Here is a 23,548-nt window from a genome sequence, read left to right on the forward strand (position 1 = left end):
TGGTCTTGTTTTGATCAATCGTCATAAATTCTGAAATTAGGCACAATTCGGTTCCAGTTAAGCATTTTGTTATTCATGCTCGGTTGACCCTAGTTCCTAGGTCCATGCGACCAAAAGATATACAAAAATTAGGAGGAGGAATCATGTAATTTCATCAGCTTTTTAGTAGTGAAAGGAATGCAACTGGTTGTATGAACTCTTCTCAGTACCGGTGCAACTACCAGACCTGTCATGACTGGATGACTAACATAATATACCACGAACTGCTAAGACGTAATCGGTGTTTGTCTAAGATGCAGCTGGCGTTTTTTTGACGGACTCTTGGTTAATGCAGTCTGGGGTCACCTTCTTTAACTGAGCCGAGTGTCGCTGATACGCTATTTGATCGATTAACGAAATATACCCTACTATATTCTTTAGTTAGACGCTTTAATACAAAGGCTGAATGATTGATGGATCTAGCTTTCCAATGCCAATGAGAATTTGTTTGCGGTAGAATTATTTGGATGTCTTTTATTATTTCTACTGTTGTGGTCAGTGATAAAATTTCACTGAAAATAAATTTGTTTTCATTGTGTTGCTTGTTAGTGTTATCACGCGAACATTGACTCTAGTAGAAGAAAACTTCGAAGTGGATACACCAGCAATAAATGCAATCTTAAGTATAATATAAAATACTTAAGTAGTATATGATTCCAAATATGACCAATTATATGCAATAAAAACTTATATAGCCGAACAAGAGACATTTCCAAGATCAACAGTTTATTTTCTTTTAAAAAATACACATATCATAACGCAATAAATAATAACAATTTGATAGAACATAATAACATAATTAGTCAACAATTTTCATCTATTATCTAACCACAAACACGAAAGTCAAATCGAAATACTGAAAACCTTCACAGAGCATATTATTATAACATAATGACGCGAAATAAAGCGATTCAAATTGAGTATTGTACAATGCAGAGGTTCGTTGTCTTCTGGTGGACATGTTTTCAATTTTCTTTCTATTCTGGCACCAAAGTCAAATTGTTTCATCCTTACAGAGGTATTCAGCAATAAATACATTCTAAAAGAAAAAAGGGGTTAAATTTAGTCATTCCTCCACTGGTCCCGGTAGCAGAATTGACGACGAAGGGTACTAGATTCCCAATCAATTCTGCTTGCCTATCCTCATCTTCGTATCGCATTCCAATCCTCCTTTATCATGTCCGAAGCCTTTTCAGCAATCATAATCACAGGAGCATTTGGATTACCGTTGACAATAGTCGGCATAATGCCGGCATCAACAACCCTAAGTCCTGAAATTCCATACACGCGCAGTCTGGGGTCAACCACAGCTGTCGCGTCCCAACTAGGACCCATCTTGCAAGTACCAGTAGGATGGTATATGGTGAAGGTAAACTGTCGAACGGCACATGCCCAGTATTCATCCGACAAGAACTTCAAGTGTCGACACGCGGGATAGGGAATACTGTGAGGTCTGGATCGGAACTTTTGAAATGCTGCCGTCGACGACATATTTACGGCAATCTTGATTCCTTCAACCAGAATTTTCATATCGTCTGGATGCGAGAAGTAGTTGGGTTCAATTTTCGGAGGCTGCAATGGATTACGGCTACGTAAACGCACCCAACCTGAACTTTTTGGACGGAGCAAGAGCGGCAGAAGAGTCCACGTCTCCGAGTTAACAATTGGCTTGTAGACGGTATTGTAGACCCCTTCACGCAAATTTGTAATTTTCCGAATATGATCTCCATCAGAATTCACAGATCCCGGGGCGAAGTGATACTGAATGTCGGGCCAATCGACAGCCGGATCCTGGTATTTTGTATTAACAAATGCAACGCCTTCAACGCCGGTAAAAGTCATAGGTCCTCTTTCGTTCAGTATATACTCCATTCCTACAGCGACTGTCTGGAATCGTTTCTTTAGAAATGATATAGGCTCGTCGATGATGAATGTTAAGCCACCAAGGCCTATATGATCTTGAAGATTGTTTCCGACCGGCAAGTCAGATACGACTGGAATCTTCATTTCCGCTAAGTGGTCTTTTGGCCCAATTCCAGACAACAGAAGCAACTGTGCTGAATTCAGGGATCCTGCTGAAGAAATAACCTCCCGCTTGGCGTACGCTGTCTGCTCCACGTTGTTTTTGATGAACTTCACACCGAACGCTCTCTTGTCTCTGCTTATGAGGATTTTAGTGGCCTGGGCTTTGAGGACAATATCGATATTTTTGCGTCGACGAATGGGACGTAAGAAGGCTTTAGCTGTGCTGCAACGTGAACCTCGACGGATGGTGGACTGCGTCAACATAAAGCCTGATTGTTTTTCGCCATTTATATCGCGATGTTCGTAACCCATTTCCATTCCGGCTTTGAGAAATGCAAGGGAAAGTGGGGACCGCCATGGAGACTCCTGTACAGTCAAATATCCACCGGTGTCATGATAGGGAGTTCGCGCTAAATAAGGATTCCGAATGTCCTCAGATTTGAGGAAATATTTCAAAATATCTTTATATCCCCACCCCGGATTCCCCTGAGCTTCCCATTCGTCGTAGTCACGTTTGTTACCTCTAACATATACCATTGCATTGAGAACACTGGACCCGCCGAGAACTTTCCCCCGAGGCCAATTACATCTATTTCCAACCATTGCTTGACAATAGCCTCGATTGTCAGGAGGCTCGGTTTTGTATTGCCAATCCATATCGGTCAGCTGGAGGTAGCCTGTCAATGCAGGGATGTCAGATATTTCAGTCTCATCACCACCCGCCTCGAGCAGTAACACAGTCCAATTTTTTACTTCTGAAAGTCGTGAAGCAACCACGGCTCCGGCTGATCCCCCGCCAATTACTATAAAGTCATATTGCCGCCGTAGCTGAAAGAAGACTGAAATTAGCTTCGAACTAAAGAGTTTACAAAAATCATTCACCTGTTGCGCTTCTTGAATTTGTGACTCTGGGTCGCTATTTTGATATCTATAAAAGTTGAGTCCAATTGCCAAAAGTGGAATTATTCCTAAAATTGATGTGAATACCATAAGAGCCATCCTGAAATCTGCATTCAATTAAATCCAGATCTCATTCTGTTCCCGACTCTTCTGTTGATTCGATAGAATCTTGGGTGTATAGTTGCGTATTCCAGGACGAGCTGGTTTGAACTTCTTTTTGGCTTTGTTGTCCTCGTCCAGAATGTCCAGGTAAGATTTTATGTACAAATGATGTTCCAAATAGTCTTTCTGGGTGTCCTTGCTTTGTTTTGAAAGTGAAGATATGGTAGAAGATGTCGAGTTGTGCTTCAAAGAATAAGATTTGGAAGCTGCCAAACAATTAAGGTCTCTTATCTCTGAGTTACTGTATTGTGTATTCGAACTGTGATGCGGAGCTGGTAGTGGTGGAAATGTTCGATTTGCGTATTTGCTATGGGAAAATGTTTTTCTGCTGTTGGATTTGGTGGAATCTTTGTGTTCTCGTTTATAGTTGCAACAATCCGGTAGAGATTTCTCTTGTCCCATTTTATTAGCAACTAATCCTAAAATGAAGAGATAAATTTAATTAGTAAATTAATTTCTTTAATTTTAAATTGAAAAAAATATATAAGTTCATCGAAGAGTAGATCGATTTTTACCTTAATTTGAGTTTAAGCATGCGTTTTGCATCCATAAACTTCATTTGCTTTCTTTACTCAGCAAAATATTGTATACATCCCCCATTCAATAATGTTCTCTTGGTATCTCAAAGTCACAGTTTGAAGAATTCAATGCAAAACATGTCGGAGAGCGTAGAAACCATTACTTTTATCATCACAATTCAAAGGCGCCAACAAACTTACCGTAATACGCCGAGTAAGTCTGTATGGGTCCCCTGCAATTCCTACTCGCTGATAAATAGACGTGGACACTGTACTCACATTGACCACCAGGCATTATTCATGGAGAAACCGAACTCGAAAAAAGTGTTGCAGTTTGTTTTTTGGGGACGGCAGAAGCTTTTAAAGAAGACCGTATACGTGTACGACACCTTCAATTACCAAAGAAAAACTGCGAAAAATATTTGGATCCACGACCGTAAAACCCCAAGTTTGAATAGCGCTTCCAGGAAAAGAACAAAGTTGACAGTGAAGAGTAGGCTCGGCCTATTTGTCAACATCTTCGCGGTGTGTCTAAGGGAAACACTCTCCCCTGTTCGATAGAAAGGACAAAAGCTGATATTCCTTCCCAAATCTGATAAACCGCCCAGCGTCCCAACAGCATGTTGCTTTTTGAATAAAATGTGGGGATGATGAGGAGACTACGACAGATTACCATTGTCCAAAATGGCAATGGCCTATCGAAGCGCCAGTATAGGCCTCGTTACAAGTCTACTAAGCTAAATATGGCAAGAGACGTGGTAAATTCTGGCGTGTGCAGTGCCATGGAAGCATTGGATGTCAAAACGCATTTAATCCACTGATTGAAGTAAAAAGGCGCATCGATTTAAATAGGTGTTTTAGGATACTCGGCGAGTTTGGTCCACCTACCTTCCGAAGAGGATTTTGCAATGGAATGCTCATACAAAGGAACAAACTTGACAAATCCAACTACCACATTACTCAGTTCCTTGGATGGTGGCTAGGCACAGCATTCGCACCGCTTTCGATTGGATAATTCCCCGAACTATCTTGGATACGTTAACGATAATAAGAAAGTCCATGCCCTGTAGTTTTTCACTGTCCGAGATTCAAGAGTCAAACAAGAAACTTGAACGAGGCGCTAAAGACGAAGAAGATCCCGGAGAGCATATTCTAGGCGAACTGACTTGCAGTTGCCTGTGCAATTATAAAGGTAAAAAAGAAGCTGTCCGAATAGACATGAAAGAGTATAGCTGAAAGAGCTGGAATTACGGGAGCCTACCCTGGTTGGGATATATCCTTTTTATAAAATGTTAAAAATGTGATGTAGCTTTTATGAAAATCAAACCTCGTTTATTTGCAGAAAAGATTCCCACAGCCAATTACCTAAAAATATACTTATAATAAATATGCTTATGTAGTAGCTTTATTTAAACTGTGTGCATGGACCACCATATTTCTTTTCAGATATTTGGGTCGAGTAGTCTCTGAGAACGAGTCCTTGAAATAACTAACTCTTTTTGGATACTCGCACTCCTTCCCTTTGCAACCAATGTCAAAACTAATATCGGTTTCGGAAAGTACTAATCGAGACTTCCATTCATCATGACTATATCCGGTGAAAAACAATTTGGCACCCCCCTTTTTGTATATATCTGGACCCCCTTAAAGTCAACATGGAACTTTGTTACTCACTGCATGCATTGAGATTCACAGGTCTCAACTTTCTATCAAATTTCACATAAGTAGGAGTGACAGACAGACAGAAAGATGGACAGTGAACCAAATTTTTTATTTTGATTTCATTCTTTATCTTTCAAATAAAAGAATAAATAAATATGTTATTTCATCTCCAAGAAATCACAGACTGGGATTTGCACCTAGTCCAAAAGTTCGAGAGGTTACCACCAGCTCGACCATCAAATCGTCGTAAACCTCTCGGTTTTTTGGTTGGGAAAAACTGGTTTAAAAATTATGAAATTATTTAAAATAATTAATGTTGGTTTTTGTGTTATTTTGATTTGGTTGCCATTCATGGGGGCATTAATGGGGGCAACCCACTCGTCGGCTACCTTGGGATAGTAGATTTAACTGCATACCGTAGCCAGTGATGGAATTATCGCCTTTCCTTAATGTATGACTAATCTACTGCCACTTCAGCCTTCTGAACAACAAATCCCCGGGTAACTGTGTCCTGTGCATCGACGAAGTTCTTCATTCGAAATTGTATGGGGCCAGAGTGCCCGGTGACACATCACAGGCAAGTGTTGACGAAGGCTTAGAGCTTTTGAGTTACAGTCCCTTTCCATGTGCTATTCTCATATAGCAACAAAGAAAAAAGATTGGCATCAAATAGTTGAGTTGGGTTGAGATAACTAAAATTCGTGATTTTAACGAAATCATCGAAGGCGGATCTAGCGCTGTTAATGCGTCACTGCATCAACATCCTACGGAACATTTTGGTACATTGCGCGTTGTTTAGATCTTTGCTTTACCTACTCTTCATCGATTTCGAGAAAGCTTTCGCTAGCGTGAACAGGGAGCGTATCTGGCGTACTCTACGCAACAAGGACCCTCCGGAAAAACTAGTAGCTATTATCAGAGCGACTTATGGTGGCAAAAAATGTCAAATGTGCACCTAGCCAAAATATCTGAAAAATTTAATGTTCAAAGCGGAGTTGTATGTTGTCATCGATAGTATTTCTTAGTGTCATCAGTGACGTTCCTCTTAGTGCCTTGCCTGGAGGACGTGGAGGAGTTGAACGGACAATGAGATCTTTCCTCCAACACCTTGACTACGCTAATGATATCTGTTTGCTCTCTCATCGAGTCCTGGACCTTGGACAAATAACTCTGAAACTCTGAAATTATTAGGATGCTGTTAGAAGATTGTTATTAGAATTATTATCACTGATGAAGGAGGCACGTGGTCCCCGAAACAATTTACAGAATAAGGGATAAAAAGCCTAGTTCTTTTCTTAATTTATATATTAACTGTAAAAAGAAACATGGACATAAATTTCAACTTAACTGAGGCAAGTATAGTTGAACTGAATATAAACACCAACAAAACCAAGGTTCTTAGTCTGATGTGTCATCCCATTCTCCTTATCCACATGAATGGGGAGAACATCAAAGGCGTCGATCAATTTGTCTACGTAGGAAGCGTGGTTTCCGCCGACGGTGGTTAGATCCGCTTTCGCTGCCGTGTTGGAAATAAAGTTACCTGACCACCAAGATCAAGTTGAGACTGTCCTGTGCTAGTGTTCTTTCTGTGAACACCTTCCTGCGTCGTATCATTGAAGAATACTGCCCTGATACTATCACAAATGAAGCACTTGGTCGGCGGACAGGGCTGGCACTTGTACACGTTATGGTCGTAAGTGGCAGTGAATGGGTTACATATTAACGAGGTGCGACAATTGCACTGTGGGCTACGCCATGCAAAGGAATCCACTCCCTCGAGATGGCTGATAGGTAAGTCGCCCGAAAGGCAGTTGGTGCAGAACAGTAGAGAAGAAGTGTGAACTTCTCGGGAAGTCATGGAGGAGTTGAAGCGTATTTCGGATAACTGCGAGCGGTGGAACATAGGTTGACGCGTTATGCTCCACGAAAGGGTAACTGGCGACCATATATACATTGAACATTACGTCGAACCTTCCGGAATTTTGCACACTATGGCTCCACGATTCCGCAGTCAGCCAGTGATAGGAGCATCCTTCCGATTAAAAACATAGTTCTTTCAGTGTTGACCTTGGTGGGTCGTACATCTCCAATATTGCGAGAAGTGTCGGGCACAACACGCAAGCGAAGGCAAGTGACCATTAAATGGTGACCTTTCCCGAGACCGACATTAACGCCCCTCTGGTTATGTTTATCCGGAAGACAATTCCTAAATTTACTGCTGATCGCAGTGTGGTCAATCCGATGGTTCGTGCGGTGTCGGTCAGCTAGCTCTGAGCTCGAACAATGTGCTACCAATAGCGAGGCGGGGAACCTTCAGAAATCCACGTGTCCGAGCAGGTGTTCAGAGCTACCTTGATATTCAGATGTCATCGTGTCTTTACAAAGCCTCTCCTGAATTGCGTATAATTGCTAATACAAAGCATCCTTTCCAGTATCTCGGAAATTTTCTTTTTTACATTGCACTGTACAATTGGTATTTATTATTTTGGACCGAAATCTTGCAGCCAAGATCCTGGAGGAAAGTGGCTCCGAATTTACTTCGCTGAAATTCTCGTTTGAATTTGAGAAAATGGGTATTCTGGTCTCGATACCGTGGTGGAGGAACATGCGCACATTCCAGGAAGCAATCGTGGTCCGTTTTTTATAGCCAAAGGTCGTAACCGTGAAGCCAGTTTCTATCCGAGACGTTGTTAACGTTTCGGTAACAGTAAAGTTTGAAAATTCGCAGGTTGCTAGCCCTGAAATTTCTATCCCTTTTTGACAACCAAGGAAGACTTTTAAGTGAATGTTTGAACCCTAACTTACAGGGTATGTCTTGCTTTGGAATAAAGAAATACATTTCAAAATTTGGGCTTGTTTTTGATATTTATTTAATAAAGTATAATAATAATAACCTTTCTCTATTAACAATCTTTTTCTTCTTTTCAGGTGTGTTAATTATCGGATCACGAATTTCTTTATCTACTCCAAAAGGGCTGACTGCTGTCCACCTTAGGAAATAAGTATTTACAAAACAACATACATCACGATTACTCTATTATCGAAACGTGTTTAGAATATTAGCAGAGGCGAGGTTGGTTTTAAAATTAAACCCAGAAAGGATTGAATAAAAAACATCATCAGTGTCAATCACTGCATGTCATTGGTCCTGAAATTCAGTGAATGAAATGGAAGCTTCTTTGAGACATTATAATTAGACCCTTTCAACAGCAGCTGCCGAAGTAGAATTCGATTAAATGGTCGGAGCAATAAAAAAAAGTTTTTGAGGGAACGGGACTGAATGCGTAATAATAACGTCCATCCGAGCAACTAAGATTGGAGTAGAGATCGATTATCAGGTCCTTATCTACCCCATGAAGGCATGGCTCTGCAAAGCATTCGCAGGGTTTTAATTGGTAATTTTCGGTACTTTTTTTCTGAACTCTGGAGTGTTTTTGGTATCAAAGGTTCAGTGTATTCCTAAGTAAAGTCTCAAGATGCAATCTAGCTTATTTTTGTTATCTTATCTTCCAGTTATCACAATTTCGTCTGGTCACGGATTTGTCATGCTGTGGCGTTAAGGATCATAGAGCCATTTTTGAATAGAAACTATCTAGTGAAGCCGGATGGAATTCGCATTGTGTAACGCAGTTAGGCTTCAAGTTAATTGAAGTTAGTTCACAGTCAGACGTGTTCAAGAGGTGCTTGTTACTGGTTATAAATATGTACCTATAAGCGCAGAGTGACAAACATATGCTGTCAGGAGTATCAACATTTCAACACATCCATATAAGCCCTTAGAGAAATTTGTCTGCTACTCATTATTGTTGCAGAAATCTTTATTAGGGTCCAGAATAAATATTATAGACTGACCTGTGCATAAAAAAATTGGAGGAGCCCTTATTTTAGAGGCAATCTTCAGTTTGGTAGAGAATACAAAAGGGCGGTGATTAGTGCCCATAGGCCTATCTATTAATAATCATTGGTACAACAATCCAATTGGATCAGGGCTTTGAAGTGTGTTAGAGTACTTCATTCAAGACCGCGACGGTACACTACAGGATTATAGTACTCTTTAGGTCAGCATTGCGCTCGCCCGAGATTATTACCCTGATTTGACTCAAGTACTCATTCACACTTGAGTCGACTGGTATCCGGCGTTAAATCACGATACAAATCTCACTACCACCAGTGAGGTTTGAGCTGCGACCTTCCATACGGTAGCCTTGTGCTCTAACCACTCACCTATCCGGACACAGACCTATCTATTAGCAATGAATAAAGACCTTACAGGTTGCATTTCTTCTTTAGTTGCGCCATTACAAATCATGCTTGTAATTTTTACTTTTTTGAAGATACATTTTCTTGTAAACTAGCCTAATGATCTTTGCTAGTTTTCATTTAGCAAATTTTTATATGGGAGCAGTAAATTCGGAATTTTACTGTTGAAACTCTTTTGTGAATGAGAATTCAGAACAGTTCCTTTGAAGGAGCTGAAATTATACACAGGAGGTAAAACTGTCCAGGCAAGCCTTGAAAATTTACAGGGCAAACAAGATGACGTTCGGCGGGCGGAGTTTTTAGTTAAGATCGCAGTTGCGTGCTGCACATCGATCCGAGTGATATCGCAATGTCACTTTACCAATTTCCTATTGGTTGCTAGTAACTGCTTGCTTCGATTTATGGATTCAAATACACAGAAGTGCTGCCTTCTTTATACAGTTTTCTTGGTGAAGCTACACTTTCAAATTTAACATTTCTAGCAGAGTAGATTAGAAGATCTAGGATTGTTTTTGTTTTCCATGGAATAAGGAAGGGAGACCTATCATTATGGTCAAAATACGTGACGGAAAACGATTGTTTGAAAGTCCCCACTGATTTTATGGCAAAGTTTGCACTTAAACATTGTATGTTCAATATTGAATGTATATAAGCGCTGAGAAATTTTACCATCCCAATCGAAACACAACGTCCTGACATCCTTAGGAGTGCATTAACAGATGGTATCGGACCTAGTTGAAGCAGAAGGGGAGAGTCTCTATAGCTTGAATGACCGAAAAACATATACTATATTATTCCTTGGGAAAATTTTTCTTTTGGATAGATATTGCCCTGGAAGACTTTTCGGGCTGGATCATTTTCATCCATACTATAGAAATGTCATCCATCTCCTGTAGGAGGCCAACAATTTGAACGCGACTAAGAGGTCGGATATTTTTGGTAAGAATCTATGTTTCTGAGGAATACATAAGTAATGGCAAGATCATTGTCTTGTACAGTAAGAGCTTTGACCTTATGGCGAGACGTTTCGACCGGATTTCGCCGTCATAGCTGTTATCGGTTGTGATTTTCAACCCTTAATTTGGGAGGTTTTCGATGGTTCCAAAATTGTATCTTCCTGTCTTTATCTTTATCATTTGATGCTGTTACTTCTTTTAGTTTTGGTGCTGACGTTGCGTGCAGCCCAAGCTCTGCCTATTCTAATCTGGGTGTACATCCCGGGTTGTTCTTGTCATAATATCAGTATCGTTAGTATTGGCCAGTAGTTGGCTAGACTTGAAAAGGATGATGCCTTTTGTATTTACATCGGCATCGTGAATCACTTTTTCCAGGTTCACGTTAAAAAGGCTGCATAAAAGGGCGCCCCCTTGTCTTAGACAGTTGTTGATTGTGAATGCTCTAGAGAGTGATCTTGCTGCTTCTATGTAGCCTTGTTAATCCTATCAATTTAATTAGTTTAGTCGCCGAATTCTCTCATGGCGGTGTACAGTTTTACCCTGGCTATGCTATCATAGGCGGTCTTGAAGTCGATGAAAAGATGATTTAATTGATGGCCATATTTCTACAGTTTTTTCATCGGTTGTCGCATAGAGAAAATCTGAGCCGCTGATTTGCCTGGAGTGATGACATACTAACCTTATGGGGGCATCTGACCTAGCAAGATGGTGGAGAATATCTTATCTTCTGCAAATTCTGCGTTAGCTAGCAAAAATAATTTACCTGTATTTCTGTTCTTTTATTTTTCTTTATTAAGTTAATGTGCGATGACCGTACAGGACCGCAATCGATTTTATTCCTGTTAACATGTCGCCTTGTTAACAGGTTTTCCTTTGTGTCACAAGTACTGTCGGCTATTTCTCCTCTTAATATGCACGTAGTCCGGTATACTAAGACCTACAGAACCAGGAGAGGCATACTTTTGTTGCAAAATGATATCGTGAGAAGTATTCAGATGGAGGGATTGGGAATGCTTGCGGTTGAAAGGCTTTTGGACCAAAGTCTTACGGGATGGATTACGCCTTTTATGTCTATCCGGTCTGCTCTAATATCCGCAATCTAGATGACATGGGCGTTTATGTACATAATTGACGAAATCTTTGATGCAAGCCATTACTAACGCTACGATGCGCTAATTCATATGCACACGTTGCTTCTAAAAACGGAAGGAGTTTCTCGTGGCTTCTGCGTCGTCAATTATATGGACGAATGACCCTGGTGATCGCGGTAGACAGCCACCAGCTCAACGTATTTTGTGGTAGTTGCATCATACGCAGAGCGATACGTTTCTGATGGAAAAGCTTGATTGCAGTTCTCCCCGGTGAGCTGATCCCAGTTGAGTCGTTGGGGAAGGCCGCCTCAATTTACTTTAAGGAATAGACCTGAGTCTGGAAGGAAAACGACTTTCACCATAAAGTCCGACCGGAGATTATCTTGTATAATGGGAACCGGATGGCCCTCTGAGAACATATGATTCATATGAATTACCGGTGGATGTACTTTCAGTGCGGTTATTTGCGGTTATTTCTCTTGCAGCAGCCATAGTGTGTCCATAGTAGTGTCCATATTGTGTGGTTATGTGTCCCGTTGTCCCCAACAACTCAAAGACTGTGCTTGGCTGTGCGACAAAGGTACTAGATACTAAGCCTACACTCACTGAATTGTGGGACTATGCTTACAGGCATGTATTCTCATTTAACACTCAAGACGTTTATTTCCTTTTGGTTGTAGTAGTTAGAATCTTATCCGATTTTAAATCTCGGGCTGTCTTCAATAAGGGATGGTTCACCGGTCTAATTAGTTAAGTAGCTTCAGTCGACCAGATAGAAAAACCTTACCCGGATCGCGGTGCCACCGATTTGGACGGAAATATGCGCGTCTCACTGAAACCTACGGGGCTTCTGACTTCATAATACAAAATATCGAAAAATGTTACGTGACTCATCAAGGTAAAATTTCGGATGAATTTAAACAACAAAGTGAAATCTGACAGGGATGCATTCTGCCCGTGATATCCTTCTTTCTCGTTGTCGGTGACATTTTCCATGTTGCCTTGTCCTAAAGACATGGAGGAGTTCAACATTGAGTTAAATTGATAATATCTTCTCTAAATACCAACTACGCCGATTACATGTGCTTGCTCTTAATCTAGGCTGGACTGAAGATAAACACCAAATCACTACTAACTACCAAGGTTCTTAGTCCGACCGTTCACTGTATTGTCGATTTGCTCTAATGGGCAGAACATCGAAGGCAACATATAATTTTGTATATCTACGTGCGTTGCTTTTGTCAACGGTGGCACCAACTCAATATCACTCGTAACATTAAGAGCGCTAGCTCTCCTCAACCCTTAACGATCCGGATACGACTGACTGTTGCTATGGGAGCAGGGAGGCAGAGTCCAGCCGGCTCGGATCTTCAGAGCCAGTCCGTAGCATTCACGATGGAAAGCAGCTCTCCCACCCTGCAGCTAGAAATCTCTTTGAGGTCCCAGGTTTACCCAGTGTCCGCAGCCTGACACTAACTAGTGCTGGGCAATCGCAGAGAAAGTGCATGAGGGTTTCTGTTCCTTCTCCACAGCTTCGGCAATGCGAATTGTAAGGTATGTCGAGCCTAGCAGCATGGCCCCCTATGGGCCAGTTCCCCATGCAGACCGCCGTAATCTTGAATGCATTTGCCGCGTGATCGGGCTATGTTATAAGTGGGCCAAATTTTCCTTGACTTGGCACAGCTCGTAAGCCTTCGCCATCTTAGGCCCGCGACTGCTAGGTAGTGCGAGTAGACTCGGCCCCCGACAGCCGCCAGCGGAACACCGATTGTATGCGCCGAAGGACCGCCAAGAGCAGAGCCTCGCTCATTCCCCTCTATGTTCCTATGTCCGGGAACCCAGACGAGAGTGCCCTTGAGCGTGCCGCCCAGACGGTTCAGCGCATCTCTGCACTGCCCCGCCAGCCTGGAAGATGTCGCCGCTGAGTACAAGGCCTGGATGGCCGCTTGGCTGTCGGTCAGAATGGCTATGTTACGCTTGGGGCTCGAACATCGCTCCAGCCATCGACAGACTTCCAATATCGCCAGTACTTCCGCCTGGAATACACTAGTGAAACCTGGGAGACCATACGACTTGGTTACACTGTGTGTATTCGAGAAAACCCCCTGGACGACTCCACAGGCGATCTTTTATCCGTCCGTAAAGAATACCTTGCAACACGCCGCCGGTCTTCCACTTTGCTCTGGTTGGAAAGTCCTCAGCAAAGTTTCTCGTGAAGTTCATCTTGCATGTGGCACATTCCGTGGGAAATGCCCAGATATCCCGAGGTACTTCATCTAGGATGTGGCGTAGGACTCCCATAGTCTGATGGCACTGCGCATTGCAACATATTTAATGTGGAGGTCTAGGGGGACGAGATGCAGCATTGAGAGCATTTGCCGGGCAGGACTGCAGAGCCCAAGTAGCACCTGCACACGCGGTTTTTTGAATGCTATTAAGCTTCATCCTATTGTATCTTTTCTTCAAAGCCTGGCACCATACAATAGAGCCCTACGTTAGGATCGGACGCACTACAGCGTTTCTTTGCAAAGGTTCTCTTGCAGGCATAGAAGGCTACACAGGCCTTCTTAATCATCAGTTCTATGTTCAATCTCCAATTTAGCTTTGGATCCAGGATTACCCTCAGATACTTTACATTAAAGGAAAGAACCAATCTTTGTGCATTCAGCCGTGGTAGATGGAATTCAGGTATCCTTGTCTTGGTGGTGAATAGCATCAGTTGCGTTTTGATTGGGTTTATGCTGAGTCCTTTCGCAACGCTCCTTCCATAATATTGCTCATAGTGGACAGAAACATCATTGATACTAATATCCCAAGTCATCGGCATTCGCCATCACGTTCACCCCGCTGTTGTCCAATGTACGGAAAATTTTGTCCATTACTATTAACCAGAGCAGCAATTTTGTCCATTACTATTAACCATAGCACCGGTGAGATGGCGCCACCCTGGAGCATGCCTCTGTTCTTCTGGTCTGGTTGCCTACCAGATCCGACTGGATTATCCTGGTACTTAGCATGGATATAATCCAATGCGTGAGATAACCCTCCATACCGATCAAGGCTTCTTTGATGGCGTTGGTACTAACGTTGTTAAAAGCTCCCTCTATATCCAAGAAGGCAGCTAGGGTATACTGCTTGTACTGCAACGACCGCTCAACCGTGCCAATTACCTCGTGGAGGTCGGTTTCAGTGGATTTTCTTTGAGGTAGGCATGCTGGGATTTAGAGAAAGGCGTTCTTTCCATAATCGTCCTTAAGTGAATGTCCAGGACGCACTCTAGTTTCTTCAGCACGAAAGAGGTCAGGCTGATTGGTCGAAAGTCCTTCGCGAACTGATGACCGCACCTGCCCGCTTTCGGTATGAAAACCACTCGTGCGCGCCTCCAGGACTGGGGTACGTATCCTAAAGAGATGCCAGTATGAGACTGAGGTTGAATCAATTGAGAGAAAAATACTCGTCAAAATTCGAATAGTACTTTCTTTGTACGCGCGGTTGGTTTCGGTAATTTTTAGTACTCAAGATTCATCCAATTGTGGATCACAGAATCAGCGACCAATCCGAGATATCTTTTGTAAATGGTGTACAGCGGTAGAAGTGCCAACATTCTTTCCAAGTTTTGTGAACTGAATTTACAAGCGTTATGGAAAAGCGTGCGAGGTTGCACTATGTGTACCTGTACCTGGACGATCATTATTCACCAGTTTGCTCTTGGTTAACGAAATTCGTTCGGGATGTTCTTTTCGTCGCGTCGTCCTGACACTCGAGCTTACTACGATCTTAGCCCCTTATGAAATCGATCCCTAAACCCCAATCCCTACCAAGAGAAGAAGAGGCAGCAGCGCAATTATTAGAGAAAAACCTGCTTCAGAAAAGGCGGCATCAACTGTTTTCAATTATTGTGTGGTTTAGCGGCCACAATATTTCTTGCTCTGGATCCACGATAAATCTCTGTTCTATGCAGTTGAGGAAAAAGTGAAGAACCTGGACAATAACCTCAATCGAATGTTGATTGAGTTTACTCATTAAAAATTGTGTTTTCGGATCGAATGCAGTAAACAGCGCTTTGGGGCTCGTGTGGTAACGTTGTTCTGCAAGACTTATGGAATCGAATGCATAATACTTCAATTTGCAACCGAGGAAGGGAAATCGTTTGCAGTGGAAGAAACCATATATCGACTCCATGGCCAGCAACCAACGACCAATGCATATTTTATCTATCTTGCGACGTATTCATTCCAAGAGGTCTCAGATTCGACACGGCATTTTTAGTCGATCATGGAACATTTAACGAGAATTTCCATTGTATCCGTAGGCAATTCGGATTCTTGCGGTTTCTCCAAATGTAATTAGCGCATGTTCAAAGCTGGAAAGCATGCCCCCAGGCTGCTCGTGCCGAAACAACTGCGTTGCTTGATTATGCCTTTTTTCTTCAAGAAAATGAAATACTCAAGCTTTAACTTATTTCGTTTCATTTATCAATTTTTCAACAGCCAAGTGGACTATGCGAAAGTTTATTTGAAAGTGGAACTTGGCATCGCAACCCTAATTGCGACATGAGCTCACAAAAAGTGTGTTCGTGCCCACATGTGCGTGTACCCCCGATATAGTGGGAAACTCTCTGGTCGGGATCACGTACATAATCCTACTTGGATCTGCTATTGCTGCACTGGGTGGCATGAAATTTGGCAGTCCGCGAATGTTACGGCTGACCCTTGAGTCAAACATCCCAAACTTGGATAAATGCTTTAAACTCCGGCTCACTAGGAAAGACTCTCTAGGCGGAATATGGCGAGGATCAAATTTAAAAAAGTTGGAGCTTCAAAGTTCAGTGATTTTGGCAGTGAAAAGTCCAAACTCTCTTTTGGTAAACTGAGCCCATTTTTTCAATACAATCCTCGTTTTGGGGCTGCGCGGAAATCGCTCGTGGTCAAAGCAAACTGGTTGCCATTTAACCGAGTCCGATGAACGATTTGGAGTGAGAGCTTTGTTACCGAATTAATTCCAATCACATATTACAATGAATCCGCTCATTATCGCTGTTTCTTGCAGTAGCGCGCCCATTACACCACAGAAGCGCCGTAAATATTATGAAACCTAACACGTTCGTGGTATTATTTGACTTTCGCTAATTTATGTGTTAGTAATGAATCATAATCACAATCATGATTTGTTTATAACGAATTGGCGTTACGGCGATCTAGCTGCAGGCGATTTTCCTCGGTGAAACTAATCCGCCTAGTGCACTACTGCCCATTGGTTGCGCTTTTGCTCGAACTTTTCTCCCGTCCCGCGCTTGTACGTGGCTTGTTTCGAGTCCTGAGATCTGTTTGCATTGCTGGCACCTGAGGACCCTTCACCACGATGGTAGCAAATGAAAAGGACTCACCTGAGCCGTTTTATTTTGAGTTGGGTTCCATTTTACGCAGCACAACAACAAGGGTAGATGCAACACTTAACCAACCACACTTCACATAGCACTCTCAGTTCTTTTCAAATCCACTAGTCACGCTCCGGTGCAAAGTGCATCCGCAATGCTCGTGTTCCGCCACGGAAACTCTGCGTCACAAGATCTCTTGGATTTAGCGAGTTCTGGTAGAAAGTGAAATTTCACTCAGCGTCCACGGCGCAAAAGATAGACAAATCGAACCACGAGCGCGTCTTCGAGCTTCGATTCTTCGCGAGATTTGTGTGTTTACTACGCTTGGTGGCTGGAAAACCGGCGGATGTGGAGTCTGAAAAATGCACTTGGCGCTGGGACGCAGTATGGAAGCCATCGAGCTGGAATTTAGGTAGTCGAGGTAGGGAGTCGTTGTGCAGTCACTTTGCACTTGGCCGGGGATAACTACGATTACGTTACATCCATCCGCAGTCGAAATCTATTAGCGACCAGAGGAAAAAAGAGCAATTCCACCTCTCAGACGCCCAATCGTTTTCCACCTTTACTTTCTTCCACGTTACTGCCCGTATCTGTGTTCGTGTTGACGGTAATGAATCTGCCGATACTTTCTTTCAACCTGGATACGAGCGTTCATTCACGCGAGACTATTTTTATGTAATATCAGCGGCACGTAATCGCTTCGATGTACGAAATTGTATTCATAATCAATTATGATGAACGTTTTGAAAAGTTTCGAGTATGTGGAGCTTGGCACAGTTTAAGCCTGATGACTCTCAGTTTGCATATTTTGCGTAGAGTGCGTGACTTTTGGAATATCTGATTAGGCGATGTAATTAACAGATGTAGTGACAGTACGCATTTGAGCGGTCCAGCAGCGTAGAAAGACGTTACGTAAACTTGGGACGAAACATTCCAATCATTTTGCACAAGCTGAAATTGCAGTTGCCAAACTCGATTTATTTAGAGGTTTGCAACTGGGAAAATCCTAACAACAGGGTCTTTTCTTTGTTTATGGGTATATCATCACATCATATGGTGCATGTATTTACATTTATCGAATTCCATAATAAATGCAATAATGAGATTACCTTAAAATAATTGCATTACAACAGAGAGGCGAGGATTTTCGATTTAATTGAAAATGAACTTAACAAAATAAATTGAAAAAAAAAACACTAGAGTCAACAAGAAGCTTCATCCTTAACAGTAAGGTTGAGTTATCGAATTAGATTTAGCAGGATTCTATTGTCTTACTTGAATCCTGATGAACTATTCTGCCCCTCAATGGGTAAGCTAGTCATCATCATCAACGGCGAAACAACCGGTATCCGGTCTAGCCCTGCCTTAATAAGGAACTCCAGACATCCCCGTTTTGCGCCGAGGTCCACCAATTCGATATCCCTAAAAGCTGCCTGGCGTCCTGACCCACGCCATCGCTTCATCTTAGGCAGGGTCTGCCTCGTCTTCTTTTTCTACCATAGATATTGCCTTTATAGACTTTCCGGGTGGGATCATCCTCATCCATACGGATTAACTGACCCGCCCACCGTAACCTATTGAGCCGGATTTTATCCACAACCGGACGATCATGATATCACTCATAGATTTCGTCATTGTGTAGACTACGGAATCGTCCATCCTCATGTAGGGAGCCAAAAATTCTTCATGATGATGATACATGAGGACTGGCAAGATCATAGTCTTGTACAGCAAGAGCTTGACTCTATGGTGAGACGTTTCGAGCGGAACAGTGTTTGTAAGCTCAAATAGGGTCTGTTGGCTGCCAACAACCGTTTGAGGATTTCATCATCGTAGCTGTTATCGGTTGTGATTCTCGACCCTAGATAGGAGAAATTATCAACGGTCTCAAAGTTGTAGTCTCCTATCTTTATTCTTTCCGTTTGACCAGTGTAGTTTGACGTTGTTGGTTGGTTCGTCTTCGGTGCTGACGTTGCCACCATACATTTTATCTTGCCTTCATTGATGTGCAGCCCAAGATTTCGCGCCGCCTGCTCGATCTGGATGAGGGCAGTTTGTACGTCTCAGGTGATTCTTCCCATGATGTCGATATCGACAGCATAGGCCAGTAGTTGGGTGGACTTGAAGAGGATCGTACCTCTTGCATTTACCTCAGCATCACGGTTCACTTTCTCGAGGGCCAGTTTAAAGAGGACGCATGATAGGGCATCCCCTTGTCGTAGACCGTTGTTGACGTCGAATGGTCTTGAAAGTGATCCTGCTGCTTTTATCTGGCCTCGCACATTGGTCAGGGTCAGCCTAGTCAGTCTTATTAGTTTCGTCGGGATACCGAATTCTCTCATGGCCGTGTACAGTTTTACCATGGCTATGCTATCATAGGCGGGTTTAAAGTCGATGAATAGATGGTGCAATTGTTGTCCACATTCCAACAATTTTTCCATTGCTTGCCACAGAGAGAAAATCTGATCTGTTGCTGATTTGCCTGGAGTGAAGCCTCTTTGGTATGGGCCAATGATGTTCTGGGCGTATGGGGCTATCCGGCCTAGAAAGATAGCGGAGAATTTCGCCGTGAGAATGGTACTCAGCAACATGATACCTCTATAATTGCTGCACTGTGTGATATCTCCCTTTTTATGTATGAGACAGATAATGCCTCGTTGCCAATCGTCAGGCATTGATTCGCTGTCCCATACCTTGAGCACAAGTTGATGAACCACTTGGTGTAACTGGTCGCCTCCATATTTAACCAATTCGGCTGTTTCTCCTATACTTGGTGGTGGCAGTATTTGTCCGTCGTCTTCAGTTGGCGGGACCTCCAACTCGCCGAGGTTATGGTTGTTCAGTAGCTCATCAAAGTACCCAATCCATCGCTCCAATATGCCTCATTCTGTCGGAAATCAGATTTACCTCTTTGTTTCGGCAGGATGAACATCGAGGTGTATAAGGCTGACTTGTTGGTAAAACTTGCGCGCCTGATGTGGTTGCTCCCTGTACTTTTCTAGTTCACAGACTTGTTGGTTCTCCCAGGCTTCCTTTTCCCGTCTGTGAAGTCGCTTCTCCGTTCGACGGAGTTCGTGATAAGTCTGCGCGTGCCCGTGTTCTTTGTGAATGCAACATTACTCGGTATACGGCATTCTTCCGTTCTGTTGCTAGCTTACATTCATCGTCAAACCAGCCGTTCCGACTCCTTTTGCGGCTGGGGCCAAGAATGTTTGTAGCCGTTTCTATGAAAACGTTCTTCACGTGATTGTGAAGATCATTTGTTGATGCTTCATCTCCAGGTCCTCTATTGACTGCGGGTATTGCGGCATCCATTTCCCTCTTATAGGTGTCGCGGAGGGCTGTGTTATAGATGGCTTCAGTGCTAACTCTTACCTGATTGTCAGAGGGGATTCTAGGTGGTATTGTTATTCGAACTCGAAGCACCATGCCAACGAGATAGTGATCTGAGTCTATATTGGCCCCCCATATGTTCTGACATTCATCAAGGCTAAGAGGTGGCGGCGTTCGATCAACACGTGGTCAATTTGGTTGAAAGTGGTCCCATCTGGAGAGGCCGACGTATGTTTGTGGACTGCTTTCCGCGTAAACCAGGTACTTCCAACAACCATTTTGTGTGACCCTGCTAATTGAATAATCCGCAGTTCGTTATCATTTGTATTTTCGTGTAAGCTATGGGAGCCAACGTATCGCCTGAGTACGGGCTCCTTCCCTACTTGGCTGTTAAAGTCTCCAAGTATGATTTTGATATCATATCTGGGACAGGCTTCGAGGGTTCGTTCTACAGCCTCGTAGAAGATATCCTTCTCCGACTCTGCAGTCTCCTCTGTAGGGGCGTGAACGTTAATGAGGCTTATATTTCTAAACTTGCCTCGCAAGTGCAGAGTGCATAGCCGTTCGCTTATGTTTTCAAAGCCGATAACAGCAGGTTTCATTTTTGGCTGACTAAGAAACCTACTCCGAGCACATGGTTTACTGGATGACCACTATAATATATGGTGTAGCGGCTCTTCTCCAGGAGACCGGTCCCTGTCCAACGCATCTCCTGTATCGCTGTTACATCAGCCCTATATTGGGACAGGATATCGGCTGGCTGCTTGGTACTTCCATCTCTGTACAGGGAGCGCACGTTCCATAAGAAAATATTCAAATCGTTCTTCCTTTGTCGTTGCCGGGTTCGTCGTTGTATAATTCGTCCAGTTCGAGGCTCCTGTTGTGGCTTCGTAACATCGGTATTCCGTCTAGAGCTGTCTGTCCTACCCGACCTCCGACCTGGAGGACCAGTTGGTACAATTTGTCCCGTTTTTAGGCGCGGGAGACTCGCCTTCATCCTTCTCCGTCTACAGCTTTTCGTTAAGAAAGAGCTCCCAGCGGTCACCACGTGGAGGTGGAGGAGACAGGATTTGGTAGTAGAGCTGTTGGTGTTGGTTCAGCAGGCATTTCCCAGGTTTTATGCTGGGACCTATACAACCCTTTGACCAGCTAGTACCCATCGCGAATGGTGTACCGATCAATCCGACTAAAGTCTGATGACATTACCTATTTCTAGGCAACTTACCTTTTCGCGTGGTACTAGATATTTTCCGAGTTGTAGTTTTCTGTTATGCCTGCTGTGGTTGCTATTATTAAGGAAGGTGCAATGTTGAGTTGGCTTCTTCCTTGTGGAAAGAATAAAAATTGTCTGTTTTTCTGAGCATTTTCCTCTGTGATTAATTATTTTACTAATCTGCTCTTCCTCGACTCTGTTACCAACTTGTATTACATTACCTCATATTTCCTAATTGTCGTCGTAAGTCCCATGGAATTTTATTCCAATAAAAACTTTTAATTTTAACTAGAGCCCAGGCAGAGTTACCCGGTGCTTTGTAAAGTTCGCTTATAATGATTTACTGAAAGGCGCTTCAGCTGACTCCAGGACTTCCCAAGAAGCTTGCATCCCGCTTTTATCGTTGTGCTCTGGGCGTTACTGTTGTTGTTGTTTAAGGTGAGGGAAAAGGAAAGTTTCTGACCATTCAAACCCTAGTGGTCCATTGCACTCGATTCCCCCGTCTAACGAAATATCCCATTGTTTATGTAAAGCAGGATTTCCGTTGGGTGGTCAAAGGGTAGTATAGGTCCCAGGGCGAAACGTGGATTGGTACCCACGATGGAGCATAAAACCTGGGAAATGCCTGCTGAACCAACACCAACAGCTCTACTACCAAACCCTTTCTCCATAGCCAGGGTAAAACTATACACGGCCATGAGAGAATTCGGTATCCCGACGAAATTAATAAAACTGACCAGTCTGACCCTGACTAATGTGCGAGGCCAGATAAAAGCAGCAGGGTCACTCACAAGGGGATGCCCTATCATGCGTCCTCTTTAAACTGGCCCTTGAGAAAGTGATCCGTGATGCCGAGGTAAATGCAAGAGGTACGATCCTCTTTAAGTCCACCCAATTGGCCTATGCTGACGATATCGACATCATGGGAAGAACCACCCGAGACGTACAAACTGCCTTCATCCAGATCGAGCAGGCGGCGATTGGTGCGAGATCTTGGGCTGCACATCAATGAAGGCAAGACAAAATATATGCTGGCAACGTCACCACCGAAGACGAATCAACCAACAACATCAAACCGTACTGGTCGAACACAAACACGAACAAGAATAAGGATAGGAGAATATAACTTTGAGATCGTTGACAATTTCTCCTATCTAGGGTCAAAAATCACAACCGATAACAGCTACGATGATGAAATCCTCAAACGGTTGTTGTCAGCCAACAGAGCGTATTTCAGCTTACAAAAGCTGTCCCGCTCGAAACGTCTCACATGTTTCTTACTGTACAAGACTATGATCTTGCCAGTCCTCATGTATTCCTCGGAAACTTGGGTTCTTAGGAAGAAAAATTGCGAACTCTTGACCCCCCCTCCGAAGAATTTTTGGCCCCTTCATGAGGATGGACAATTTCGTAGCCTATACAATGACGAAATCTATGAGCGATACCATGACTGTCCGGTTGTGGATAAAATCCGGCTCAATAGGTTACGGTGGACGGGTCAGTTAATCCGGATGGATGAGGATGATCCCACCCGGAAAGTTTATAAGGGTAATATCTATGGTAGAAAATGAAGACGAGGCAGACCCTGCCTAAGATGGAGCGATGGCGTAGGTCAGGACGCCAGACAGCTTTCAGGGATACCGAATTGGTGGACCTCGGCGCAAAACCGGGATGTGTGGAGTTCCTTATTAAGGCAGGCCTGGACCGGATACCGGTTGTTGCGCCGTTAATGATGATGATGAGGATTTCCGTTCGTGAATGTGATGCTACGCACTGCAGTTGTAGCACATCAGCACCAAAAATCTGATGTCTGATTCGTTCATTGGCGGGATGCTCACATAGAAACTGCTCCGTGGATCTCGTTTCTTTATTATATTTTTCATTCGACATGTAGACTTCTGCTCCAGAACAAAAAGAAAACAGTTTTTGAGCCATCGGTGTAGAAGATGCCAGTATATCCTCACAAGTATTCTTCTGGTTTGTCCCAGTTTTCTCTTCGTTTCAGGATA

The 23,548-nt window shown here is 43.2% G+C and overlaps 3 protein-coding genes across 5 annotated transcripts in view; 1 reads left to right on the forward strand and 2 right to left on the reverse strand.

The window, feature by feature from the left end:
- LOC119655906 (flotillin-2) overlaps positions 1–23,548 on the forward strand; it is a 364,992-nt gene that overhangs the window by 249,885 nt on the left and 91,559 nt on the right. The window lies entirely within an intron of this gene.
- On the reverse strand, positions 774–3,094 carry LOC119655904 (glucose dehydrogenase [FAD, quinone]-like). The gene is made up of 2 exons (XM_038062061.1): positions 2,947–3,094; positions 774–2,892 (listed from the first exon to the last, which is right to left on the reverse strand). Exons 1-2 carry the CDS (start codon positions 3,061–3,063, stop codon positions 1,183–1,185), a joined length of 1,827 nt encoding a protein of 608 aa, XP_037917989.1. The 5' UTR covers positions 3,064–3,094; the 3' UTR covers positions 774–1,182.
- On the reverse strand, positions 3,050–17,563 carry LOC119655908. Its single transcript, XM_038062071.1, has 2 exons — positions 17,003–17,563; positions 3,050–3,545 (listed from the first exon to the last, which is right to left on the reverse strand). Exon 2 carries the CDS (start codon positions 3,526–3,528, stop codon positions 3,082–3,084), a length of 447 nt encoding a protein of 148 aa, XP_037917999.1. The 5' UTR covers positions 3,529–3,545; positions 17,003–17,563; the 3' UTR covers positions 3,050–3,081.

Source organism: Hermetia illucens, chromosome 4 (genome assembly GCF_905115235.1).
Source record: "Hermetia illucens chromosome 4, iHerIll2.2.curated.20191125, whole genome shotgun sequence".
In the NCBI taxonomy this organism is placed as follows: domain Eukaryota; kingdom Metazoa; phylum Arthropoda; class Insecta; order Diptera; family Stratiomyidae; genus Hermetia; species Hermetia illucens.